At 38.6% G+C, this 21,954-nt stretch overlaps 1 protein-coding gene across 3 annotated transcripts in view; it reads right to left on the reverse strand.

Moving 5' to 3' along the window:
* USP3 (ubiquitin specific peptidase 3) overlaps positions 1-21,954 on the reverse strand; it is a 143,009-nt gene that overhangs the window by 51,979 nt on the left and 69,076 nt on the right. For all 3 annotated transcript variants that reach the window (XM_006831554.1, XM_006831553.1, XM_006831555.1), the window contains 4 exons: positions 13,738-13,821; positions 4,693-4,774; positions 3,176-3,258; positions 2,489-2,602 (listed from right to left, as the gene is read on the reverse strand). In XM_006831554.1, coding sequence (XP_006831617.1) covers positions 2,489-2,602; positions 3,176-3,258; positions 4,693-4,774; positions 13,738-13,821 — 363 coding nt within the window. The remainder of the gene's footprint in view (positions 1-2,488; positions 2,603-3,175; positions 3,259-4,692; positions 4,775-13,737; positions 13,822-21,954) is intronic.

Here is a 21,954-nt window from a genome sequence, read left to right on the forward strand (position 1 = left end):
TTTATTATAGTATTTGGCTTTATCTTCTCGAGCTGATCTTTGAAATTTTCTGTTCAGCTCTTGCACCTCTTGAATTTTTCTTCTAGCATTGTTCTTCTAGCATCCTAATATTGAGAGATTTGTCTTCAGAATCCCTACTTCGAGCATCTATTGCTTCTCATCTACTTCTTTACTCTTTCAATGTATTTTCTATTTCTGAAATCTTAGTATTAAACTTCTGGGTTCCTAATTATAGGCTTTGTATAAATTTGCTTTTATCTATTTGTTCTTGTAGTGCTTTCCTGAATTCTTCTAAGTTTTTCCTATGTTCTCTTTGCTTTCCTTAATCTTTCTGTCAATCTTTTGAAAATACCTAAATATCATTCTTTTGAATTTTCTGCGGGGCTTCTGTGGGCATAAGCACTCACAAGGTGGGTGTAGGAGGGTCATGACAGCCGAGTTCGTGGCCCTAGGTGGAGTTTCTATTGGCCTTGGTGTTATCTATGGTTAGGGCACTCAATTCAGAAGTAGCTCAAGAAAACCTTTGATGGAACTGGTTTCAGTGTCTATTAGAATGACAGAACAGCTGGGGGCAGGGTGGCTGGTTAGATGTTGGTCCGTTTGGTACTGTAGATCCTGTCGTTTTGGAGCTAGGCCTGCCTGAGTCCAGGTACCAAAGCGGTGTACCAAAGTGTCACAACCAGCCCTGATGTCACACTTATGTGGCTTCCAACCATGTAGCTCCCAAACTCCTGGAGAACAGGGTCTCTGCTGAGACTGGAAGCCGACCATACTTTTGGTCACAGTGGACAGCGGGGGAAGAAAATCAATTGCACCTTTCCCTTGTCACCTGTGTGAATCTGCTCTGCCAGGCCATCTTCTATTGCCAAAGCTGCTCACAAGATTTCAAGATGTCTGCCCAGACACTCACCAGTCTCCCTCTCTCACCATCCTGCTCAGCTTCTCTTCCCATCAAACACTCAATTCATTTCTCTAACCTTTCCTCTGAAGTTCAGAATTTTCACCTGTGGCTGTTTCATTTGGTCTCTTGTATCTTTATTGTAGAGGATCTGTGTAGAGCAACTACCTAGTCTGCCATCTTTCCAGAAGTCTCCTACTTTCTCCTCTTGATTTCACTATCCTCTCCAACCTGATTACTGTAGAGCATGATGTTTCCTTGAATGCAGACTTTCAGGCTCATCCCATATGCTGTTGTAAGGAGATGCTCTTAAAATCCTATTTCCAGTGAGGCCATGCTATCCCTGCTCCAATGCCTGACTTGAAAGTTCCCTCATATTTTTGCTGTTTCTACTGTTCCATTATTCCAACCTGTTCTGTCCCATTCTCCCTCAGCCACCTAGGTATTACCACGTTACCTTAGAAGACACTTTTTCAGAATGAGTGCTTGTGGGAGTGGAGATGAGTAGGCACGGAAAGCATTACACTCACTAGATACAGATTATAAATCAGAGTACTAGTAATGCTATGAAAAAAATGTCTCTCCTATAATCATGAAATATGATAGATCTTCTAAGCCTGGTTGCACTGAATGTGAATACAGTTTTGGCCTTTAATAATGACTTTCTAATTTTCCTCTCTCTCCATAGCAACTGAAAACTGACTATATAGCCTTATAATTAACTTACTAGCTACAAATTAATTTTATTATCCAAGACAGGTTTACCTAAAAAAATATCAGGTACATAAATTCACCCTGACTAATGGTATTCATGATGACTTCATAGTTCTATGTTTCTCTCTGTTCTTGTTGTTGTTGCAAAGTGCTATCAAGTCTGTTCTGACTCACAGTGACCCTGTATAAGAATTCCAAAGAACAGCTGGTGGATTTAAACTGCTGACCTTGTGGCAAGCAGTCCAGTGGCTTACACTACAGCACCACACCAAGACTCCCTATTTTATATATGTTGTTGTTTGTTGTTGTTAAGTGCTGTCGAGTCAGTTCCAACTCATAGTGACTCTGAATAGGGTTTCCAAGGAGTGCCTGGTGAGCCTGAACTGCCAACCTTGTGGTTCAAACAGACCTTGTGGTTCAGTGTTTTATCCCACAGCACCACAACAGAACTTCTTATCTCATCTATGTTGTTAAGTTGTTGTTAAGCGCCACTGAGTCGATTCTGACTCAGTGACCCTGTATAGGGTTTCTGAGGCGCAACTGGTGAACTTGAACTGCCGACCTAGTGGTTCAAACCAACTTTGCAGTCCAGCGCATTAACTTACAGTGCCACACCAGGATTCCATCTCATATATATATGTCATTGATTTTAGGATGCCCAGATTCACAAAGGCTCACTAAGCAGAGTGTTAAATTTGGCCTGCCAGTTAACAATAAATAGGAAAACAAATTCCAACATTTAGCTTGCCAGCTACTTAGAAAAAAGGTTTTTTTTTGTATTTGTGCCTATCAACTCACAAAATTCAATGAGAATCACCAGTAAGAAGCATTTGTTTTATAGTTCAAAGCCAGAAATAACCTATTCATGGGACTTACACATTGTTATCCCCTTGGCTCCTGGTGTGGTATGTCCGCCTTCCAGCTGTTTTCCCATTCCGTAGCTCCACAGCAGGCAGTTCTTTGAAATAACAGCAAAACTGCTCAATGTTACTATTGTAAAAGGAAAGGGAAAAAAAGAAAAAAAAACATTTAATAGGACTATAAACAAAATTCTATGAAATCTACATAGAGATTTTGAAATTGTGATCATTCAACGGTCTCATTTAAATTGCATTCAATGCAATTTCTTGCACTGAGTTTCTTCATTAACTCCAAGACAAACAGTATAGACCAATGATCAAAACTGATTCTTACTCTGTTCGAAATATCCCTCGACCCTTCTCACCCTCACCCCACACCCAGCACTCCCAATCTATAGGCTGTCATCGCTTCTCTTTTCAGGGTACTCGTTTCCAAGTATTTAATCATTTCAAATAAGGAAAACACAAAACAAACATGAAACCAATAGATTCATTTAGATTTACCACGTTTACCAGAGTAATGATCAGAATTCAATAGAAATTACAATTTCTTGTTTGAGCAAGAATGCATAAGCTGAGAAGCTTTAAGGACAGATCAAATATGGCTTTTGTACCTTATGAGCCATGTGACCTTGGGAAGCTCTGAACCCAGAGCTTGTACTCTTTTCACTAGAAATGGACATCAGACAGTTAAGACCATTACCTGAGTGACTGAAGGATGGCATTCATAAAACACGTGTTTCCCAGATTCCGAAGACCTGTGGCACAAATGGCAGTGGTGCTTCCCTAGAAAATGGAACAATTAGACAGGTCATTAGCAGCACCAAGAGAAGGCCAACTATTTGAAAACGCAAAGCAATAGTCTCTCTTTGGAAGTCTGGCAACAAGTCAATTTAGAATTGGTCCTTTTCTGTGCAATGACTATTTCAAATGAATACTTTCTCATCTCTATGTAAAATGACTAGATATTTTTAGAAGGCTAGTCTCATCCTGATATTGCTCTCAATGGGAGCATCTTTGGTAGTTTATGAAGAAATCAGCATTAATAAGTACCAAGAATCATTCATTGTGACAACAAAACAAACAAACAAAAAACATAGGAAAATCCTTATAAAAATTTTGACTTAATGCCTTTATAACTCTCTATTAAGACTGTAATAAACTTAAAAAATATATGTATATGTTTCCAAGTATTTTTGTTCCCAAACTTTGAACTCTAAACGATCGGTCCAACTTTTTTTTTCAGTGATGGCATATAAAAACCTTGGAAAACGATCTGAACTTGTGTTTAGGACTAAAGCTTAGTTTTCTGATTAGCTCTACAAGTACACTATGATATCTGAATACCACAAAAGGAGATGAATCTACCAACCTAATGCAAGGCATCTCTGCCCATAATGAAAGAGCATTAGCTCTTTCTTCCACAAAATCCTTATACTTTAAAGTGCAAGTCTAAACAGTAGATGGATAGATGCAGGGTAAATACACGGGTTTATCTGAAAACATTTGAGCGGGAAGATGAGGCTTTCTGCTCCCTAGAAGATTTAAAGCCTCAGAAACCCTATAGAGGGTCGCTATGAGTCAGCATCAACTTGACAGTACTTAACAGCAACATCTGAAAATATTTAGTCAACCTTAAGATTGTGTTAATCCACTGATGGCTCACACACCATTGCAACACAGATGTAGGTTACCATAATAAGGAAGCATATTCTTATATCTATTCATTGTAGTAAAGAAGTCCTAAGAAATAAACTTGACTGAAATTTCAAGACCATTTAAGTTGCACTAGCAACCTCTAACAGAAGGAAGCAAGAATCTTTGGGATCCTACAGAAATGAATTCACACTGCTTTGTAAGGCAGAGGTTGTTGTTGTTGTTAAGTGCCATCGAGTCGGTTCCGACCCATAGCGACGCTGTACAGGGTTTCCGAGGGTGTAAATCTTTACGGGAGTAGAAAGCCTCATCTTTCTCCCACAGAGGAGCACAGTCATTTTAATAAAAAGGAGTAGACATGGAAAGATGTACTCACAGGTACTTACACATCGAGAATCATTAGTGTAAGTGGCAATCATTTTGGAAAATTCTCCAAATCTAAGACACACGTTTATAAAACTTAAAGCAACATTAAACATTAACAGTTATAATAAAAGAGCTAACAGATCTCAACTGATTCATATTTGAATAAATTTTACTTACATTTATTTTTTAATTACTTACATTTACTTTTAATAGCTTGCTGTTTAGTGATGAGTTTTCCAAAAGTTTTCTTTTTTTATGCCTATCGGCTGTGAAAGCTGAGCTATTGAAACACAAACACACAGGCAGTTGGTCAAAAATACATTAATATATACATGCTACACAGCAGGTTAAAGAATAATCTTGAGATGTCCTATGGGTCTAGGATTTGGAGTGCTGCCTGGCTGCTCTGTTAGCCATGAAGTGATCCATTAGGCCCACTGGGCCCACCTACTTAAAGTAACTGAGGGATCCAGTGTTTGGAAATCCCCTGCTTTCCATATATCCACTGCTCCTTCAATAGAGGTAGGAGTCTGACTGGAAACTGCCACAGCCAGGTGCTTCCCAACTAAGCTGGCCTGGTAGATGGAGCCTCAGATAAACTCCTTCTTCACCAGCATTCTATCTACCTAGGCAACCGTGAAGATTCAAAAATGATAAGATCTGTCCTGGTGTAGCGCTTAAGATAAAGCACTGGACTGCAAGGTGAGTTTGAATAGTAAGGTCAGCAGTTCAAACTCACCAGCTGCTGCTCAGAAATCCTATACAAGGTCACTATGAGCCAGTACCAACTCAATGGCACTTCACAACAACAACATTCCTCACAACAAAAGGGGAAACAGGTTGACATGATTAGTCTAAGATAGAATATTAACACTCAAATAATATGCCATTTCTTCCTTAATTACGATAAAGATACATTTTGCATTTTCATAGATTAAGATAATAATCTGGGTTTAACTCACTGCCAATGAGTTGATTTTGACTTACAGACACCTTACAGGACAGATTAGAACCGCTCCACAGAGCTTCCAAGACAGTAACTCTTTATGGGAACAGGTAGTCTCATCTTTCTCCCAAAGAGTGACTGGTGGTCTTAAACTGCCGAACTTTAGTTTCCTAGTCCGAACACTTAGCCCAAGTGTCACCAAAAGAACCCCAAATAAACAACCTACTGCCATCAAGTCAATTCCAACTCACAGTGGCCTTTACAAGGTTCTGAGACTGTACACTTTTACAAAAGCCAATAGCCTCTTCTCCTTTCTACAGAGTAGTTGCTGGGCTTGAACCATGTACCTCGCAGTTACCAGCCAAATGCCTAGCCCACAGTGCCACCGCTAAGGCTCCATAATCTGGATTTAAGGAATAATAAGTGAATTATAAGTATGTAATATCAAATTTTATGAATTCATTTTTTCCAACTATGCTGCAATTAGCATCTTAAAGCAAATCATAATTAACCTCACTGTTAAGTCAATTCCAACTCATAGTAACTTATGGGAGAGAGCAGAAACACCCCACAGAATTTCTGAGGCTGTAAATCTTTATTGGAGCAGATAGCCTCATTTTTCTCTGATAGTTAGCAGCTCAATGCTTATACCCTACTAAGTCACCAAGACGCCAAATTGGAATTAGCACAGGAATTCTGAATTGAAATCATTACTCAATATTTTCCTTGATCAAAGAGACACTTGGCTTAAAATTTATCAGAAAGTAATTCGTATCTTCTAAGGATCACTTTAAATGATGTATCCGGAGAAGTAATCTAAAGGAAATACAACTATGGCTAAACAACACAGACTACTAAAATTATCAATGCTTTCTCATTTTCTAAAAGTGCTAAATTAATTGGAAGGACAAACATTCTTTTTCTTTCCAAATGATATATATAATGTCTTTGGACCATCAGTCGCTGCATCAAACTTAAAAATATTCTTCAAAAACATAACTGGGTGTATTTGTTTCTCTGAGTGTCAGTTACTCTAAGGTAAGAGGAGACCTGGTAGCATAGTGGATTACCAGCTGGGCTGCTAACTGCAAGGTCAACAGTTTGAATCTACCAGCCGCTCCGTAAGAGAACAATGACACTTTCTGCTTCTGGAAACATTTACATGCTCAGAGACCCTATAGAGGGTCACTGTGAGGTGGAACTAACTCAGTGGCACACAACCACCAAGGTAAGAGGACAAGAAATTCCACACATTATCATGGTAAATTGTTGTTGTTGTTGTTAGGTGTCATCGAGTTGGTACCAACTCATAGTAATCTTATGCACAACAGAACGAAACACTGTCTGGTCCTGGGCCAACCTCACAATTGTTGCCACGCTTGAGCCCATTGATGCTGCCATTTTGCCAATCCATCTTGCTGGGGGTCTTCCTCTTTTTCTCTGACCCTTCACCTTACCAAACATGATATCCCTCTCCAGTGGCTGGTCCTTCCTGACAACATGTTCAAAGTATGAGAGACAAAGAAAGTTTGGCCATCCTGAGCCTCCAAGGAACACTATGACTGCACTTCTTCCAACACAGATCTGTTTGTTCTTTTGGAAGCCCATGGTACTTTCAATATTTTCCTCCAACACTATTACCTCAAATGCATCAATTCTTCTACAATATTCCTTATTCACTGTACAACTTTCATTGAATATGAGCTTATTGAAAATACCATGGCTTGGGTCAGGCACACCTTAGTCCTCAAGCTGACGTCTTTGCTCTTCAACACTTTAAGAAGGTCTTGTTCAGCAGATTTGCCTAATGAAATATGTGTTTGATTTCTTGGCCGCTTCTTCCAGGAGTGTTAATGGCTGATCCAAGAAGAATGAAATCCTTGACAACTTCGATCTTTTCTCCATTGATAAGATTGTTGTTTATTGGTCCAGTGGTAAGGATTTTTGTTTTCTTTACACTGAGATGCAATCCATACCGAAGGCTATGCTCTTTAATCTTTACCAGTAAGTACTTTAAGTCCTCTTCATTTTCAGCAAACAAGGTTGTACCATCTGCATATTACAGGTTGTTAATGAGTCTTCCTCCAATCCCGATGCCACGTTTTTCTTCATATAAGCCAGTTTCGCGGATAAATTGCTCAGAATAAAGGTTAAATAAGTATGGTGAAAGAATACAACCCTGCTGCACACCTTTCTTAATTTTAAACCACTCAGTGTTCCCATGTTCTGCTCAAACAACTGCCTCTTGGGCTATGTCCAGGTTCCTCATGAGCACAATTAAGTGTTCCAGAATACTCATACTTCGCAATGTTGTCCATAGCCTGTCATAATCCACACAATCGAAGGCCTTTGTGTAGTCAATAAAGCACAGGTAAACATCCTTCTGGTATTCTCTGCTTTCAGCCAAAGTCCATCTGACATCAGCGATGATAACCCTCATTCTACATCCTCTTCTGAATCCAGCTTGAAACTCTGGAAATTCTCTGTCAATGTATGGCTGCAGCCATTTCTGTATTACTTTTAGTAAAACTTTACTCGCATGGGATATAAAAGATTTTGTCCTATGATTTCCACATACCATTGTGTCACCTCTCTGGAATGGGCACAAATATGGATCTCTTCTAATCAGTTGGCCACATAGTTGTCTTATAAATTTCTTGACATAGATGAGTGAGTGCCTCCAGTGATGTCTCACTTTCTTGAAAGATTTCAGTTTGTGTTACATCAATTCTTGGTGCATTGTTCTTTGCCAATTCCTTTATGCATCTTGGACTTCTTCCTTCAGTAAGTATCACTGGCTCTTGATCATATTCTATCTCTTGAAATGGCTGAACATTGACCATTTCCTTTTGGTACAGTGACTCTGTGTATTCCTTCCATTTTCTTTTGATGCTCTCTGCATCATTCAATAATTTGCCCAAAGAATCCTTCAATAAAAGTCGAGGCTTTCATATTTTCTTCATTTCCCCTAGCTTGAGAAATGCTGAGCATGTTCTTCCCTTGTGCTTTTCTAGCTCCAGATCTTTGCACATTTTGTTGTAATACTGACCTTTGAAATTTTCTGTTCAGCTCTTGTACCTCCTCATTTCTTCCTTTTGCTTTAGCATCTCTACGCTGGAGATCAAGTTTCAGAGTCTCTTCTGACATCCATTTTAATCTTTACTTTTTTTCTTGTCTTCTTAAATGACTTTTTGCTTGTAGCTCCTCTGAAACCTGTCCACCATGGGTGACCCTGCTGGTATTTAAAACACCTTCCAGAATCACAGCAATTCACAAGCTACCACAGTACAACAAACTAACTCACAGATGAGTGGTGGCATGGTAAATTACTCCTTCACAAATTCTTTAAGTAAATAAATTGAACCATAACCACAGTATATATACAACCAACAGCAATGCCTAAGAGTAAACTTTCAGTTAACTTTGATCTATATAAAATAATGCATTTAGCTTCCTACAACAGAAGCTCTTCCTCAGTGTTTCCTAGAGTTGACAGGATTCTCTATCTAGATCCACAAAACTAAGTTTCTCTGTTACACTAGTCACTTTTCAAGTAGCTACATGTGAATAGCAGCAACCATAGTAGATTGCTAGATTATAGAACATTTCCATCACTACAGAATGTTTTCATGGACAGTACTGCTCTAGAGAATGAGGTTGTTGTTAAGTGCCATTGAGTCGGTTCTATTCATAGCAACCTTTTTTCTATAGGGTTTCTAAGGGTGTAAATGTTTGCAGGAACTGAAAGCCTCATTTTTCTCCCATGGAGTAGTTAGTAGGGCTAAATCCCTGACCTTGTGGTTTGTAGTACACGGCTAATCACCATGCTCCCTAGATATGTACAATAGTCTAAAACTAAGTTAACCAAAAATGCAATCAACATTTTAAAAACTAGCTTCTACTGTAGATTAAAGCCTATATTAAATTTTTAAAAAACACATAAAAATAAACTTAGTTAATGGTTTAAAGGAAGGAAAAAGAATGCAGGTATATTTCTCAGTGGGACTACGTAGGGATGAGGACAGGTGGTGCATGACTTCTTTGACCTGATGAAGTGGTCAATGGAAATAAAAGATTTTATAACTGAGTAACACTTGCAGATTCCTACACGTCTTCCCTCATTTCTGACTTAGCTTTGATAAATTTGAGTTTGATATGGTAGTTGTTTTTTAGAGAAAAATACACATAGCAGAAAAATATTCTACCTGCTGCTACCTACTTCTATAACAAAGAATCAAATCAGTAAGATATTCACAATGACAACATCATGGCAAAGAGTAATGCTGTATAAGTCACTGCAAGAACCTCCAGCTTTACAGTTAACTGTGAGCAATTTCAGACAAAGTAGATATTTTGGATCTGTGCATCTGTCCCTGTGTCTCTATTTAGGAACGAGACTAAATGAAGGAAAAAGTACTTTGAAGAATAAAAGAGCCAAAAGGTAACACAACAAAAAATACTTTGAGACAGGCATAACTATTACAGTGTTTCATGTGAAAAAATTATTTTGTATTATTTCCGTTCAGTATACAGTTTAAAAATATTCTACTTGGTTTACGTTGTTAGCTAAGGGACCCCTATAAAGCCCTGGTGGGACAGTGGTTTAAACGCTTGGCTGCTAACCAAAAGGTTGGCAGTTAGAGCCCACCAGTCACTACTTAGGAGAAAGATGAGGCAGTGTGCTTCTGTACAGATGTACAACCTTGGAAACCCTCTGGGGAAGCTCTACTCTGTTCTACATTTGTTGCTGTTGTTGTTTTTAAGTTTTTATTGTGAACTGAGTGATAGTTTACATGGGAGAACATCAGTTTTACACTCATCATTTCATTGCAATGATTACAATCTCCTCCGTGCATCATCATTCAACAGTATTTGCTTCTATTTCCTCTGTTCTTTTGGGTTTTTTTTTTTTTTTTTTTTGATGTGGAGATGTACACAAAAACACTCAGGAATATATAATCATTTAAACAACCAAAGGGCACATTCTGCAAGCCAGCCTCCTGGCCGCCAGCACCCAGTCCTTCTCTTTCCATGAGTCCAGAGTCCTCAGTTGCTCTATTTCTTTGTGCCTTCATCTCTACCTTCTTCTCTGGTGTCAATGCTTGTCTGGATAGAGTCCCATATTCCGTTCGTGCTCTTCTCCCTAGATGATCCTAGGGTCCTATGTTCCTGGACAGTCAGATTAACTACTCCCCTCTTTTTGTTACAAAACTTCTACCTTTACAGTTTTAACAGTCACAATTAGTCATGATAACAAGTACTCACTACTGAATCATAAGAATCTTATCCCCATCTCTTTTCACCAGACCCATCTAGACAAGATGAATACTATTCAGTGGGGATTCTACCTTCCCCCACACACTCCGAAACTAAACTCCCTCTTGAAAATATGTAAGCCAGTCACTTTGTGCCTTTATCGTCTTCTCCCACTCCCCCTATTATAGGTAGCCAATGTCTAAGCTGCCCACCTCTATCAACCCTGTATACAAAGGGAATAGAATTGATACTTGATGTGAAGACTCCTTCCTTTGCAGTTGGTATTTTGAGCTACTACATCCTTAAGTATAGGTCAAGTTCATCAAATTGTAGCAGTTTACACTTGCTTCCTTTATCAAATTTCTTTAGTTGAGTTCTGATCATCAAGCCATCAAAGCTAGGTCGAATGGATACTATTTGCAAGTTTGGGCATTCTTGTGCATCTCCCCTCCCTTCATATCAGTTGGATGCTTCACTCTCAGTTCTAGCCCTCTGTGGCTAGATCCTTTGTCCATGGGATCAGGAGTCACCAAGTCTCACAACACTTAGGACCAACCAGCCCTTCCTCTTCTCTATCTCATCTCCAGTTCGACATGAATCTATGGAATGTAGTTGAACTCAGCCCCTATCTTCATTGCTGCCTTTCCCCCTCTTCTACTCACCAGGAGACCAATGAAGTCACCAGCAAGTTTACATGCTTGCTCATGTGTTCTGAGTTTCAGTCTTGGGGGGACGCGGGGAGGTTGTCCTGAAGGAACCTGATTGCTTGCCTTGATGGCTTTTTCTTGTAGTTGTTGTTGTTGTTATGTGCCGTGGAGTCGGTTCCGACTCATAGCAACCCTGTACAGGGTTTCCGAGGCTGTAAATCTTTACGGGAGCAGAAAGCCTCATCTTTCTCCCGTGGAACAGCTGGTAGTTTCAAACTGCTGACCTTGCGGTTCCCAGCCTGATTCGTAACCACTAAATCAAATTGCTATTTTTTGTTTTAGATTTTTCCTGATGGTCTTTCTTTCATGAAGTATCTTTTGTTCCTCTAGCAGCTCCAGGATGGTCTGCTTGTCCTTTCTAGTGGGTTCTGGATGGGGCTCAGGATTCTACCTACGATCTTATACACTCTGCAGGAAGCCTATTTCATTGGACAAGTTTTAGAATCCCTTTTAGGTTTTCCTATCAGCCCAGGATTGGGCAGTGCATAAGGTTGCTATGGGTCAGTAACGACTCGATGGCACCTAACAACAACAACAATCAAGTTATAGACTGAAGATGGGCTTATAAGCTTTCTGTAAACATGTTTCCCAGTTTCCTTTCTATCCCACTCAAGTGTCTACTTTACAGTAGTAGGAAAGGGAAACCAATATTCATGACAGTCAAGCATCTTAACATTATTTCCCCACTTTTACCCATTCAGACTATGCCTTGATCCCTCTACAAGGTGTTTTGAGTCGGAATTAACTCATTGGCAGTGAGTTTGGTAAGGGGTACCTGCTTTGGTTATGTTTTCACAATAACTTTTACACATCAACTGCCGAGATAAATCCGAGCTGTGCCTGATGATGTGGGATGACGTGTATGGGTCTCACATAAGTTAGTAGTCGTTTGAGGGCCAGGGCTCTATCTACTGTAGGGTCAGAGGCTTCTGCTTACTGATTGAATGTTTAGTTTAGTGAGTTTATCTGTATAATTTGGCTATAGTAAGAAAACTTTATGAACATAAAATAATTTCTTGGTGATGACAAAGCATTTCACAGCTCATTATAACATCAAATTATATATTGCCCATACTAAAAAGGAAATATCAGCTTCAAAATGGACAATATGATCATTAAATCAAATTTCCCATAAAAATAATGAATAAATCAGTGCTTCTAAACAGATCTCAAAATACATTTGGCATGGATTTTCTATTACCAAAAGTAACTTATAATGGTTTTATAGTTTTATGCCCTTTCCTTGAACTCCCCAAACTGTCCTCACAAACAGAGTAGTTTATAAATTGGAAAGCAATAACTAAAAACCTCTTGGCCTCCTGTATATGGTTTATGACAACTATTACATGCAATAAATTCAGAGCTATGACCATCAACCAACGTTATACAGTTTCAAATGTCCAAATTCAAGGAGTTTTTTTTAAATTGATATTTCAGTTGCATTACAAATATGATGCAGATCATCCATTGCTACTGAAATTATAAAATGGTGCAGACACTAAGAAACACAATTTGGAAGACCCTCAAACAGCAAAACATAGAACCACCATATTAACTTACCAACTCTTAGGTATACACCCAAAAGAACTGAGAGCAGGAACACAAACAGCTACATTTGTATCACTGCTGACTGCAGCATATTACTCTGCCATAAAGAGAAATCAAGTCCTGCTATATGTTACAATATGGACCAACACTGAGAACCTTAAACTGATTTGAATAAGTCAGTCACAAAAAGACAAATATTGTACAGTCCTACTTAAACAGCTAGAGCAGGCATAGGTAGAGGGACCAGAGTTTATTACTGTTTACCATAGGTGTGAAGGAGGGAGAAAGAAGGAGTCATCATTAGGGAGTTCTGGTGTGCACTGTAGGATAAGCAATAGCAAACCACAAGGTCAGTGGTTCAAATCCAACAGTCGTTCCTCAGAAACACTATATATGGTTGCTATGAGTTGTAATCAACTTGACTGCACCTAACAACAACAAATTTCTGGTAAATGTGATAGAAAAAATTGGAAACAGATATTGGTAACAGCTGCACAACATGATGAAGAAAATTCATGTCACTGAATTGTACATGTAAAAAATGTTGAAAGGGCAAATGTTCTGCTATATGTATTTGCATTATAACTGAGGCCAAACCAAACAAAAACCTGGATAAAGTGAAAAGGTGGAAAGGTCTATCAATACTTGGTCAGGACCCAATAAATATCCAATGCACTCTTGGAATATCAGCAACAGAATCTAAGCATGGCATGCATAAAAATCCCACCCCAAAATTTAACAGTGCCCCCATTTCATTTCTTCTTTTTCCCAAGGCCTATTACTTACTTTTCCAAGTTCTGCAAGTGTTCTCTGACTTTCTGTACCAGTCCCAGCTTGGTGTCATTAACCACAAAATCATCACAGCGATAACTGCAAGGAAAATATTAATCAGTGTGTATAAAGAGCTTGAGGGAACCACAGTAATGAAATCACCAAAAGCCCTAGCTGCTGCCAAGATAGATCACATGGCTCTGTGGGCAGTTCCTATTGGTGTTAAGTTTAAAGAAGACTTGGAATCCACAATAGAATGCTTTTTAAGAGTCTTTTTTAAACGTCATGTAGGCAGTGAACACTAGCTTTTCACATTTTTATTCAAAAGCTCCTCAATTTCTCCTTCTAAAATGAAATATGCTATTACATGTATTACATTCTTTTTAGTGATACAAAATACATGGATAAGGAGCTCTGGTAGCATAGTGGTTACGAATCAGGCTGCGAACTTTAAGGTCAGCAGTTCGAAACTACCAGCTGTTCTGTGGGAGAAAGATGAGGCTTTCTGCTCCCATAAAGATTTACAGCCTTGGAAATCCTATACAGGGTCACTATGAGTTGGAACCAACTCCACGGCACATCACAACAACAATACATGGATAATGAAAATAAAAGCAGCAATTATACTCATGTAACCTAGAGCCTTAAGGTGATACTTCCCAAAAGAAATTCATGGTAATATGGGAGGGAGGAGAAATTTAGGTGAAAAGCAGAGAAAGGTAATTAACAATCTGTAGGAATACTTGTACAGTTAACATTTGTAGAAATATTCACACGATAGCTGAACACTGAGTAAGGCAGACTGCCGAATTGGTAGATTTGAATTATTATGTTGGTGAAGAACAGTGAATCTACCATGGACAGCCAAAGAATCAACAAACCTGTCTTAAAGGAAGTACAGACAAAATGTTCCTCTGAAGGGAGAGAATGGCAAGACTTTGGACATGTTACTGGGAGGGACCAGTCCCCTAGAGAAGGACATCATTATTGGTAGAATCAGCAAAAATAGAAAGATGCTCAACAAGATGGAGCCACACAGCATCTGTAACAATGGGATCAAACACAGCAATAACTGTGAGGATGGTGCAGGACCAGTTAGTGTTCTTCTATTGTATACAGGGTTGCTATGAGTTAGAACCAACTCAATGGCATCTATAAATAGCAGATATATTTAAGAGGGACAAAAATGCTTAAGAATAAAGTATATATCTTTAACATAATTCAGACGAGTTGGGGAAAAGAGCTAAGAAAAAAAAAGTACAAAGCAGTGGTTTTGTCTTTAATGATTAACTGCCTTAAAGAAAGATGTTTAAGGCTTTTTAAAAAATTGATACTGTGCCTGGGTGTTTTAGCAAGTCAATAAGCAATTGCGATAAGGAATCACACATAATACATTTTAACTTGCACATTAGCACGCAGTTGTTTTTTTTCATGCGATAAGGCCAATTTTAACAAAGCAACTGAGGATCTGGCACCAAAATATTCTTTTCAATATGCAGTTCTGTTTAACCCACTTATTATAACTACAGAAGAACAATGACAGTAACACTGTCCTTCTGAGAAAACAAGACTTTGAAACATAGCAATTAGTAATTAGGTCATCTTTAGCAGAATACAAAAACATTTCTTATGTATATGAAACCGGTCCTTTAAAAATGATTTTACAAAATTATACAATGGCTAGTGACTTGCGGCAATAGGGCAGACTAGGCAGACTATATGGACCCTCTAAAACAAAGAGACAAGAAACAAAATAAAACAGACACAGATGAAAATTCTGGCACCCTGAACTTCAGGAGAAAGGTTAGAGAGGTAGATGGAGTGCTTGCTGGAATGAGAGGCCAAGCAGGGAATTGACAAGAGAAGGAGACTGACTGCTCAACCACTTGTGAGCAGCTTTGGCAGTTAAGGGAGGTCTGACAGAGCAGACTCCCACAGGGAATAGGAAAGGTATAATTTCTTCTTTCTCCCCACGCTTCCCTGGTGATCAGAAGTTTGGTCAGCTGTTACCTTCAATGGCCCCCAGTGCAGACCAGCAGGGTCTGGAGCTGTGTGGTTGGAGGCCACGCCAGTGTGAGGTGGGGGCCAGCTGCACCACAATGGTGTGCCAATTTGATGCCTGGGTTCAGGTGGGCGCGGCTCCAGACCAATATTTAACCAGTCATACTGCCCTCAGCTTCCCCGTGGTCTTAACAGACACTAAAACCAACTCCATCAAAGGGCCCTATGAACTGTTTCTGGACTGAGCACCTTGTACATAGGTAACACTGAGCCTAATAGGAACGCCACCTAGACAAGAAACTCTGCAGTCACATCTCTTCCATAACCACCTCAGGAGCTCCCTGATTTTAAGGAGACCTCCAGAGATTTCTTTCCTTCAGGTACCAATTGCACTGATGTTTTCTACAAATACAACAACTCCACAATGCCCTGGAGAACAGACAATTTTCACTCACATGAAGAAAAAAGAGAAAATGGCTCAAACAAATAAACAGATTCAGAGACAGAAAACCTTTCTGAGGAAGAAAAGGTAAAAGGACTAACTGAAAAATCATTCAAAACAATAATAATTGTGCACCTTCAAAGCAAGGAGCACACAATAAAATCTTTATTAGAATTCAAGAGAACACTACAAGAACAAAGACAAAATAAATGCAAAATTTGAAACAATACAAAACTGGCAAATAGAAATCCATACAATCAACACTTGTTGTTGTTGTTGTTATGTGCCATGGAGTTGGTTCCGACTTATAGCGACCCTGCACAGGGTTTCCGAGGCTGTTAATCTTTACGGGAGCAGAATGCCTCATCTTTCTCCCGCGGAGCAGCTGGTAGTTTCGAACTGCTGACCTTGCGGTTCACAGCCAGACTCATAACCACTACGCTACCAGAGCTCCATATGAGATCAACACTAAGATCTCAGAAATGGACAATACACTGAAAGGGCAAAGTAGTAGATGTGAAGCAATGGAAGCCCAAATTAATGAGCTTGAAGATAAAGCTCTCAATACTAGGATGCTAGAAGAACAATCAGAACTAAGAATGAAAAAATCTGAAGAAAGCCTAAGAGTTATTTGGGACACCATGAAGATGAACAACTTACGGGTAATCACATTTCCAGAACAGAAAAAGACAAGCACAGAGAAAATTGTCCAAGATTTATTGAAAGAAAACTTCCCCAACATCATGAAAGATGAAAAATAAGCATCTGAGCGCTAAACAAACCCCTAACAGGGTAGATAATCAGTAGAAAACCACAAAGACATAACATAATCAAACTTTCCAAATCAAAGACAAGGAAAGAATCCTGAGAACAGCTTGGGAAAAATAAGAAGTTACCTACAAAGGAGAACCAGTAAGACTAAGCATTGATTTCTCAGCAGAAACCATGCAGGCAAGAAGGCAATAACATGACATATACAAAACTCTGAGACAAAAAGATTGTCATCAAGAATCATATACCCAGCAAAGCTGTCCCTCATATATGATGGTGAAATTAAAACATTTCCTGATAAACAGGAATCAAAGGAATTTGTAATGACCAGACCAAATTTACAACAAACGCTAAAGGATATTCTTTGGACTGAGAATCAACAAAAGCAGACAATAACTTTAGATTACCATATATGACAACAACATCCAGAAATCAATCCAGATAGAGAAGTAGTTAAAGTAAAACAAACCAACAAGACTGAAAATAGGACAGCCAAGCAGAGGCAGCAACCCAGCTCTAGAAGCCACGGAGCAGTGCCCTTGAAGGGAGAGGTGTGACCGATTTTTCATCTTTCACTTTTCATGTTTCACATATCTCTCCTCTTCACCCCCTCCCCCCAATCATGCCCTCACTGCACAGCCCAGACTCCTTCAGGAGGGTGGGAGCATACCCCCAAAAAGGTCCAGCAATGTACCCACAGTTTTCCAATGGCACATAAAGGAAACCCACAGGCTGTATCTTATAACGTTTTGACCCTGGGAACCCACCACCACATAGTTTACCTAGGCGGGACTCTTTGCTTAGTAAAGGCCAGTGAACATTGTCAATCACAATTTCATTTTTGTTTCTGATTGGTGGTTTCTGTCTCTGCTCTTATATTGTTTCTGTCTTTGGTCCTTTTGGCTTCACTCTTCTCCCCCTACCTTACCCAAGAAGGGACAGCAACATATAGCCAAGCTACAAGCATACCCTGTAGTACCCCACCACCTGGACAAGAGCCAAAACCAGCTGATAGGCATTACACGTGAAAAGGGAAGCCTATCTCCAGATCATATCACCCAGGAGATGCTCAGAAAGTTTAACAAAAAGCAATATACATCCATTTAAGCATTAAAAAAACATATAACTATTGAAAATGTCCAAGAAAACACAATTAAAAATATCAACACATGTCCAAAAACAGAAAAAAGTTAACTGAGACAAATAAGCTGGAAGCAGACACAAACTTTCCAGTAGAAGAGCAGGCTCTGGATCTGCCTGAGAAGGAATTCAGAAGAATAATATGGAAACAAATTCAAATGCTCTGAGAAGGGAAGGAGGAAAATAAGGAAGAAGTCAGGAAAGTGCTACAGGAGCAATTAAACAAGATAGATACAGTACTGGAAACAATCCAAAATCTGCAAAAAGAAGTCCAGATGATTAATAATAAAATATCAGAAATGGAGTATACACTGAAAGGGCAGAGGAGCAGAACCAGCAAGATGGAAGCCAGAACCAGCGAGCTGAAAGACAAATCTCTCAATACTGCTAAGATAGGAGAGCAAGCAGAAAAAAGCATTAAAAAATTTGCAGAGAGTCTAAAATTCATGCTGGGTAACATGAAGAGGAATAACTTAAGAATTATTGGCATTCCAGAACAGGAAGAATCACAGAAGTCCACAGAAGAGATAGTTGAAGAGATACTGGAAGAAAATTTTCCTAACATCTTGAAGGACAAGAAGATAAACATTCAAGAAGCTGAGAGAACCCCAGGAAGGATAGACCCCCAATAGAAAATCACTGAGACATATCATAATCAAGCTCTCCAAAATCAAAGAAAAGGCGAGAATCCTAAAAACAGCCAGGGAAAAGAGAAATGTCACCTACAAAGTTAAGCAAATTAGATTAAGCTCTGACTTCTCAGCAGAAACCATGCAGGCAAGAAGGCAATGGGAAGACATATATAAAACCCTGAAAGAAAAAAAAAAACTGCCAACCAAGAATCGTCTGTCCAGAAAAACTGTCAATCAAATAAGATGGTGCAGTCACAACATTTCAGGATAAACAGAAGCTAAGAGATTTTGTTAAAGCCAATCCAGAGCTTCAAAACATCATAAAGGGAGTTCTTTGGAATGAAAGCCAGAAAGAATAGACAACAACCAGAGATTGACAGATGTGGCAACACCACCTGGAACTTGGTCGATGGATAGCAGAATTCAGAATGGAACAAAATTCAGCAATGAAGTCAGAGGACCTGTGAGGCTAACAAAGATCAAAATATTAACAATATTAAAGAAGGGAAAAACATAGAACAGAGATCCAGGTGGTGAGGAAGTTGAATAGTTGACAGGATACAATAGACTGCCTTAAACACAGGGATAACTTAACAGACTATAGGGTAACCCCAAAGAAAATTAATACTTCACAACTTACCATGAAAATGAAGATCTAAGCAGAACAAGGAAACATTAGAACAAAGAAGAAACCGACAAGAAATTTACAAAAAATATGAACACAAGAAGGCATGCAGAACAAAGGAACAAACAGCACCCAGAAAATTAACATAATGACAGCAGGTAATCCATACCTGTCAATAATTACACTGAATGTCAATGGATTAAATGCAACAGTAAAGAGACAGAGAGTAGCTGAATGGATAAGAAAACAAGACCCTTCTACTGCCTGCAAGAGACACACCTTACACACAAAGACAAAAACAGTGAAAGGATGGAAAAAATATACCAAGCTAACAGCCATAAAAAACAAGGAGTGGCAATACTAATCTCTGATAAAATAAACTTTAAGGCAAAAACAACAAAGAGATAAGGAAGGACACTATCTCATGATTAAAGGGTCAATTGAGCAAAATGACATAACCATAATGAACATCTACACTCCAAATGAAAGAGTTCCAAGATATATAAAGCAAATCCTGCTAGAATTGAACAAAGAAATAGATAAACCTACAATTATAGTGGGAGATTTTAATACACCACTTTCAAAAAAGGATAGAACAACCAGAAAGAAACTTGACAAAGCTACAGAGGAACTAAAGAGCACAATCAACCAACTTGACGTCACAGACGTGTACAGAGCATTCACCCCAACAACAGCACAATATACATTCTTTTTCCAGTGCACATTGAACATTCTCCAGAATTGACCATGTGTTAGGTCAAAAAGCAAGCCTCCATAAATTTACAAACATCAAAATACTACAAAGCATCTTTTCAGACCACAATGCCATAAAATTAGAAATCAACAATAAGAAGACCAAGGAAAATAAAGTTTAATACATGGAGACTGAATAACACCCTGCTGAAGCACGACTGGATAATAGAATAAATTAAACCATGAATTCAGAAAGTTCCTAGAAACAAATGAGAATAAAAACACAACATACCAAAGTCTTTGGGACATGGTGAAAGGGTGCTGAGAGGACAATTTATTGCAATAAATGTGCACATCCAAAAAGAAGAATCAAAATTAACACAATCACGCATCTCCAGCAACTAGAAACAGACCAACAGAGGGAACCTACAATCACCAAGAGAACAGAAATAATAAAGATTAGAGCAGAAATAAATGAGATAAAAAACAGAAAAACTATTAAAAACATCAACAGGGCAAGTTCTTTGAAAGGATTAATAAAATTGACAAACCATTGGCCAACCTAACAAAAGAAAAGAAGAAGACACAAATAACACACATTAGAAACCACATGAGCGATGTCACAATGGAACCAAAAGAAATCAAAATAGAATACTATGAAGAGTTGTACTCCAACAAATTTGAAAACTTAGAAGAGATGGATACATTTTTAGAAAAACACAACCTGCCTAAACTCACACAGAGTGAATCTGAAGACTTGAACAAACCCATAACAATATAAGAAACTGATCGGGTCAAAAAAACTCCCAACACAGAAGTCCAGGTCCAGATGGCTTCACTGATGAGTTCTACCAGACATTCAGGGAAAAGTTGTCACCAATTCTACTCAAATTATTCCAGAATATAGAAGAGGATGAAAACTTCCTAATACATTTTATGAAGCAAGCATAACCCTCATACCAAAACCAGGGAAGGAAATAACTAAGAAAGAAAATTACATACCAATATCCCTCATGAACATAGATGCAAAAATTCTAAAAATCCCAGCCAACAGAATCCAGCAGCACATCAAAAAAATAATATATCATAACCAAGTGGGATTCATATCAGGGATGCAAGGATGGTTCAACATTAGAAAAATAATCAATGTAATTCACCATATAAACAAGAAAAAAAGAAGAAAAAAACACAAAGGATCATATCAATTGATGCAGAAAAGGCATTTGACAAAATCCAACATCCATTCCTGATAAAAACACTGAACAAAGTAGGAATTGAAAGGAAATTTCTCAACATAATCAAGAGCATATATACAAAACCAACAGCCTACATTACTCTCAATGGAAAGAAACTGAAAGCCTTCCCTCTGCAAATGGGAACCAGACAAGGATGCCCTTTGTCACCACTCCTATTCAATATTGTTTTGGAAGTTGTAGCCAAGCTATACGGCAAGATAGGGAAATCAAGGGCATCCAAATTGGCAAAGAGGAAGTAAAATTCTATTTGCAGACGATATGATCCTATATACAGAAACCCCCAAAGATTCAGTAAAAAAGCTACTAGACCTCATTGGAGGATACAGCAAAGTGGTAGGATATAAGATCAATATCCAAAAATCAGTTGGATTCCTATATACCAATAACGACAGTGCTGAAAAGGACATTAGGAAAACAATACCATTTACAATAGCCACCCAAGGATGAAATATCTAGGAATAAATGTAACCAGAGAAACAAGGGACCTATACAAAGAGACTACAGAACACTACTACAAGAAACCAAAAGAGACCTACAAAAATGAAGAATATACCATGCTCCTGGATAGGAAGACTTAACATTGAGAAAATGTCAATACTGCCTAAAGCAATTTACACATCTATGCAATCCCAATCCAGATTCCAATAGGGAGCTCTGGTAGCGTAGTGGTTA

Source organism: Chrysochloris asiatica, unplaced genomic scaffold (assembly GCF_000296735.1).
Source record: "Chrysochloris asiatica unplaced genomic scaffold, ChrAsi1.0 scaffold00004, whole genome shotgun sequence".
NCBI classification, from domain to species: domain Eukaryota; kingdom Metazoa; phylum Chordata; class Mammalia; order Afrosoricida; family Chrysochloridae; genus Chrysochloris; species Chrysochloris asiatica.